The 7,375-nt window shown below is 37.9% G+C and overlaps 1 protein-coding gene across 1 annotated transcript in view; it reads left to right on the top strand.

Annotated features, from left to right (window-relative positions):
- The first annotated feature begins 1,173 nt into the window (after positions 1 to 1,173).
- Positions 1,174 to 7,375, top strand: part of LOC149829453 (uncharacterized) — a 133,246-nt gene continuing 127,044 nt past the window's right edge. Inside the window, exon 1 of the mRNA XM_090015951.1 lies at positions 1,174 to 2,095. Within this exon, the coding sequence (XP_089872077.1) occupies positions 1,347 to 2,095 (749 nt within the window). The 5' untranslated portion in view covers positions 1,174 to 1,346. The remainder of the gene's footprint in view (positions 2,096 to 7,375) is intronic.

Here is a 7,375-nt window from a genome sequence, read left to right as displayed (position 1 = left end):
GAACATATAACCTGCTTCGATAAAGGCCTTTTTAGTGGCTTTGTTTGATTAAAGAAATGCCAACTAGATAATTATAAATTATTTAGGAAGACCAAATATACGATTGAAACGTAAATTACAAATTGTAAAGCCGGCAAGTCAATGCAATAATCGGATGTCAAGGGGACTTTTGTGAATTGTTGATAACTTAGTCGGCTTTTTGTAATTAATCGACACAATTTAATGGGAAGATGTTACAAGAAGTTGATGTAGAATTCGTAAAAAAACAAACAAACGGTGAAGCTCTCCAGCATGAATTGAACATGAGAAAGCCTGCCTAAGAAAGGAAATCATTGATTTGAAGAAATTAAAAAACAATAAAAAAATCTTTAAATGTGGTAATAAGGAATGCAATACACAAGTAGACCGAATTCCTCCACGCTTAGATTAGATGGCCTAAACTCACCCGCCAGCTAACCATATATGTTGACAGAGTTGATTTTAAAACAAAATGACATTATTAAAAATATAATCTGCAAGTAATGTTGAGAAACATTGATTGTGCCTTCCGGGGTCCTTCATCAGCGACCTATAAAAAGATAAATTCTGTTGCTTTCACCAAGTCTTAACTGAGAAACAGGTGCTGCAGGTCTTATACAGGTGCTCTCTATGCAAAAAGTCCACAATTAGAAAAAAAAGTGCCATGTATGCCACGCATGTCCTATGTTAGGAAGACCATTTTAGCAAGAAAATTTCTTGTCATCAAAAGTTTTCTCTCTCTTCCCATCAAAAGTTTTGGCTTCCTTCCCATTCTTTCCTTTTCCATGTCTACAAAAGATCCTTCTAATATGTAAATTGGCACCTAAAAATGGCAAAACAATATCAAACCAACCCCTCAACAAGGAAATCACAACCGTGTGAGCCTAGCTGTCTGTCCCACGTTTTCAACTAACTCCCTACAGAGAGAGAGAGAGAGAGTTCTCTCATTAATACAATAAACAATATGTGCATAAAAACCATTGAACTTAGTTTCAAACAACAACCCTCGCTCTGGACACATGGCAACAAAACTACTTTGGTTTGATTTTTAGATAGTTTATATAATTTTAAGAATACAATAGTTAAATCCCACGAAATATTCTATTATTCTATTAAGAGAACGGATCCGGGTGAACAAAAGGAGAAGAGAAAGGCGACACCCTCTCTCTCTCATTCATTCATTCGGAGAAGGCTGCCACCATTTCAATCTCTCTCTCTCTCTCTCGAAAGGAGACACTTCTCTCTCTTCTGTTTGGGGATCGCTAGGTTCGGAAAATGGGATAGATTTTCTTCTTGGGAGGGATATTGATGAGCTTCCAAGGCGGTTCATGGCAGCGTTCAACAATCAATCGGTCGGTTACGCCCTTCTCTTTCTCTCCTTCCTCTTCCTAAACGCCAGAATTGCTGCCTCATCCTTTTCCTATTCCATCATCGAGAGCGCTTCGTGCGAGGACGATCTCAATGGGACGGGGTCATTCCACACCCTCTGTACTCTCACTACCAGCTTAACCCTAGACAAGGATCTCTATATCAAGGGGGACGGGGGCCTGCGTGTCGCTCCGGGCGTTTCCTTGACTTGCCCAATAGCCGGCTGCGTCATTGATGTGAATATCTCCGGTAGTTTCGAATTAGAGCAGAATTCGTCGATCGTTGCAGGCACTGTCGTGGTTGGGGCGGCAAACGCGAGCTTGGAGGAGGGGGCGTTGATCAATTGCACCAGTTTGGGGGGGAAGCCGCCTGATCAGACCAGCGGGACGCCGCTTGGGATCGATGGTGCGGGCGGTGGGCATGGTGGGAGGGGCGCATGCTGCGTTAGGGACAAAGGGAAGCTTCCAGAGGATGTTTGGGGCGGGGATGCGTACTCATGGTCGACTCTCTCTGAGCCCTGGAGCTATGGGAGCAAGGGTGGGACCATGAGTAGGGAGGAAGATAATGGGGGTGGCGGTGGAGGGAGGATTAAGATTGTTGTGGCGGATGTTTTGGATGTGAACGGCACTATATGTGCTGATGGCGGAGATGCAGGTCTAAAAGGCGGTGGGGGCTCCGGTGGGAGCATCATTCTTAGGTCGTATAAAATGTAAGTCAAAAACTCCTTTCTTTCAATTCTTTTTTCCTTTTGATAATTTACTTCTAACCTTATAGATTCATTCTAGACTTACGTAGGTCAGCATGTATGCCCATTGAAGTTTTTGAATATGTCATGCTTCTTGGACTTGCATATATCGGTCTACCATAAGAGGCGGCTATTTGCAAATATGATTATTAACTAATGAATTGTTCTTACTTGTATAGAGAATGTGTTCTTGTGCCGATAGCAGTAGAGATGTGAAAGGCGTATCTCCTGTTTCGTATTTTAACTTCTTGCTTATATCTCTATCATTGGACTATATGTTTGGAACTGTATTTAGCAATGAATCAGTAGATTGTTATTTGTCTCAAGAAGTTATTCTCATGCTGATAGCACTAGAGATGCGGAAAGGGTGCTGTTTTTTCATTTTTTTAGTAACTGGGACATTCTTACTCGTTGTTCTTGGATTTTGCCTGGTAGTCTGTGGTAATTGCATGCTACACTAGTTCACGAGAAAATGAAGAATATCATAAGATTTACTATTAGGCACATGAAGAAAGATAGGTTGATTGTACAATGTGGTCGTTACAGAGGAGTCCTTTTAAATATCAGTATAGGAGTTGCTTCGCTAATGTTTTATGTTTTGGTACTGTTTATATCCTTTTTAGGTAGAGAGCTGGTGCATCCTGTTGTTGGAAAATCCAATGTAGGTGAGTCTTGAAAGCCAGTTCAGATGATAAGAGGCTTATGAACATATCGTGAAATTGAGCAGTGGTCATTATAACAGAGTGTTTAAAAGTTCTTGTAACGCCCCCAAAATCTAACCTTTTAAAACTTTCACATTTTGAAAATTTTCAGATAAATTTTTTTATTACATTGATTGGTTAAAACTTCCTGAAATGTAATTTATCAACGGGTTTAATAATGGCTACGTTCCAACTATACCAAATGCTTGAGGCACCGTATGAGCGCAACCAGAGCCTATTATTATGCTACTAGCATCAAGTCCGGTACAGAACCACCCGTAATCCAACCCGATTAGATTTTATTACACAATGAAAGCCATAACAAAAACAAAGTCTAAAGGATAATGCAAAAATGAGTTATTCTCAAAATGGTTAAGATCTTTGGCTGGGGTCACATACGAGAAATAGATAAGGAAACATAACCATATGGGATATTTTGAAACCACTTGAATAAACAAAGTTTAAAATTCACAATGTACTCTCATTCCAAAGTATAAGGACAAGTTTATCAGTCTTTACAAGTGCTTAAAATAAAACACAAGTCTGAAAATAACGAAATGAGTAATCTCCCCAAAAGATTGAAGAAGGTAACAATATTGCCCCCATGATGCAACTCGATCCGCCCTTCGTGTCAATCATCAATAATGATATCTGTAAATATTTTTGGGCATCAATACAACTTGCCTAGTAGGATACACCAATACTCAACTTGAAGAAAACAAATCAGGTATTCAAAGGCATAAACGTGATGTTTCATACATCCTTAATCAAGCGATGGACAAGGATAAGCGTCCTGTCAAATCGTTCATCTAAGCAAGCATATATAATACTCACATACAATAAATATAATCCTTATGCATTCATAACACAAGAATAACTCATATGCATTCAAGTATAAGCAAATTCTTTCTCAATCCGACATATGACATGTAGTTGTTTCATATGCACATATGCATCCCACATTATATCATCCTCGGACATTCCACTAGCATTTGCATTTACACATATGCCCATATGTAAATTAGCATCTATCATTAGTGTTTGTGCTCATATCCACTTGCATTCTTCGAGTTATGATTCAACATTGTTACATGCATTATCCTTCATCAAACATCATGCTCACACGCACTAACATACAACAATTGCATCATGCTCATTATGCTCTAGCATGTATTCTAACTGACTACATGTTTCAATTATGTTATCAATGCGTATGACAAAAAGAATACATGATATATTTCTAAGTTACTAATGCATTATTCCTCTTGAAATAGTTAAACTAAACCCATTTGGTACAAAAGAGGGTATAGCCACCCAGAAACAACCAAGGTTTTAAAACCCGTGACTCGGGACTCGACTCATTGTTTATTGACTCGTGACTCGGTGGGTCAACTCGGTGACTCGGACCGGGTTTTGTTAACTTTTGATTTTAAAAGAAAAACAATTTATAATTTGTCTCAAACCATGTTTTTCAGTAAACAAGAGATCCTTGGGTTGTGTTAAGGCATGTAATCACTGAAACTGGGAGAGAGATGTGACTCTTTCTTAGGTTGCTTTTGAACTGATAACAATTGGCATCAACTAAATTAGCTTGGTTTTTGCTTGTATTACTTCCTGGGTTTGTCATTTTCTAGTTAAACCATTCATAGAGAGCAGTAGCATTGAAAAATGCATAGGCTGATCTCTGCCAGACTATCTCACAGGAATATTCCCAACTTACCAGTTACCCTTGTGTCATGCCCCCTTATACTGTATTCTTAATGAAAAATTGAACAACAATGGCATGCCATGTGTCCTTTATGTTGTCCATGTGACCATATATAAATGTACATCCTTGACAAATGAACAAAGGTCATTAAAAGCAACTAATGCTGTAGCAAAAAACTCTAGGATAGCCTGCTAAATAGCCTTCAAAGGACTATGGAGTAAGTTGAAGAATAACTATGGTGTAAGTTGAAAAATATGAAATTAAGTGGCATGACAAAAATTCTCGAAGGAGATGCAGCATATAAAATCCTGGTTGTTCACTCCCAAATAGAGCTAAAACTCTTTTCCCTATGAACATTGGCTCCTAATGTTGTTTCTTATGAATTAGTGGGATTTTTGTATTTTGATGGTTCTGTGCATTGTCAAGCAATCAAGAACTTATGTGAAGCTCTGTTGACATTTGTCTTATTGGTAGAAATTTATGGAAACATTACAAATCCTCTCTTGAGTGACTTCTAGCTACTGGCTACCACAAGGCCAATTACCAGTTTCCAACATATACTTAGTTCCTATATTTTATGCTTCTGATAATACATGATGAATATTATAGTTGATTATGCTATGATAGTGATACCTAGTACCTGTTACGAAGTTAACACACACACAGGGAAGATCCAAGAGCACACATACCACAAATCCAATGAGCACATCAGTCCACCAAATCAGCCAACACAAGGACCACTAAGGACACACTCACAAGAGACCTTAAGGGTCTGTCTGATTGCTTGTCCAAGATTGGACATACCCTTAGAACATAACAGACAGAACATATGTTCTGTTTGTAACAACCGTACTTCATCCCATGTTTGTTTCAACTCAAATAAAAAATCAAATTTCAAACATCCCAGAACTCGCCCGAGTCAGGCCGAGTCAAGCCGAGTCAAGCCGAGTCAGGCCCGAGTCAAGCCCGAGTCTTGGCAAGCCGAGTTTGCCTTGCCGGGTTGACTCGTTGGAGGGCCGAGCGCGAGCCGAGTCAACGAGTTGACTCGGCGAGTTTTAAAACCATGGAAACAACCATTGGGGTGTTCATTATGTTATGTGTTTTAGAATTTTCCCTGAAGGTTTAACTAGGTCTATCCCGAGCAGTCAACCCTGTGGTGCAGTGGTTGGGAGTTGGACTCGTGCTCCTCGTATCAACCTTGACCTGATACAGGGACGAACCTAGACATCTCGAGAGCCCGGATCACCAACACCTCCAAATGGACCAATTGTCCGAGGCTATCTTTCATTAAGGTCATGAGTCATATTTCTAGTGCCATTAATTCTTTTGATGACCTTTTGTTTCTTGTATTCATAGATAGCCTAAGCTCACATATTTTTTACACACAACATGCTCTTATGCATGATTCATGTCTCAGTTTATCCATGCTATTATGCATAATTCATTTCACAATTTATTGATGTTCTTATTGCATGATTTATGTCACAGTTTATCCATGCTCTTATGCATGATTCATCTCATAATTTATCCATGCTCTTATGCATGATTCATTTCTCAATTTATTCATGCTCTTATGCATGATTCAATCATACACACACACATAAATTTCCACAAAACATGTATCATTGACACAAGTCATGCAAAACATCAAAACAAGCTCATGCATATACATGGTTCATTATATTGAGTGTACCTGCAACAAAACATTTATTATCTCCACTACACTAAAGTCATGTCTAGCATGACCTCCGTACCACAACAAGAAAACACACTTCATATTCCTACTAATCTACGTCATGCTCCGCATGACTCAACTTCAACAAGAAAATACACTTCAAATATTCACTTTACTACGTTATGCTCCACATGACCTTCAACTTCTTTTATATATGCATGATTATTTAAATCATGCACACTTACGATCGCCTGTCATTCATTGATTTGACATTCTTTCCAATGCCATTGCATTTACTATGGGCATCACATCACTTGATGCCTCATAGAGCATTTGCACCTGTCAAGCACACAATTCATGCATATAACATTTTATAACTCAATCACATTCATTTGCATGTAAAAATTTATGCTTATCCATGCCTTTAGAATTTAAAATTTAACATGTGCATAAACATGGGAGTTAACATCTACTTATGCATTGGAATCTAAATTTTTAACATGTTCTTAATCATGTGAATCTCATCCACTCATGCATTTAGAATCTAGATTTTTTTTCTAACATAACCATATGCATAGGCTTAAAGCTTTATCCACGTAACTCATTCATTTTCTCTAAACAGAAAAATTTGAGGTGCACACACACATACAAAACTAAATTTCAAATATGCACATTCAATTATTCCAAACTGAATTTTTGATATACACATTTGCTTTCAAAACTAAATTTAAAAAATGCACAATTACATATGCAAACTGAAATTTAGATGTGCACATAATTACTTTCCAAAACTGAATTTAAACTATGCACAATCAACTATACAAAATTGAAAATTGGATGTGCGTGTTAACACCTTCAATCTGAATCTTAGCTGTACACAACACATATCCCAATATGCATTTTAAATGTGCATAATGACAATCAAAACAATATTGTAAACGTGCACAAGGGTACCTTCCAAACTGCAATTTAAATGTGCACAAACACTTCTTAAAAACAAAAAATATAAAGGTGCATATTATCACATTCAAATCTGGAATTTTCTCTCTTGCAGATATTTCAATGAACACTTTATGTATAGGCACAAATCTCAATGCCAACACTAATTTCCAGTACCATTAATTTACTATAACAGAATTTTACTCAACACCTAGGCATTC

Source organism: Nuphar pumila, chromosome 8, assembly GCF_984573655.1.
Source record: "Nuphar pumila chromosome 8, dmNupPumi1.hap1.1, whole genome shotgun sequence".
Classification (NCBI taxonomy): domain Eukaryota; kingdom Viridiplantae; phylum Streptophyta; class Magnoliopsida; order Nymphaeales; family Nymphaeaceae; genus Nuphar; species Nuphar pumila.
Note: the sequence above shows the minus strand (reverse complement) of the source record. Positions and strands in the feature narration are given on the sequence as shown.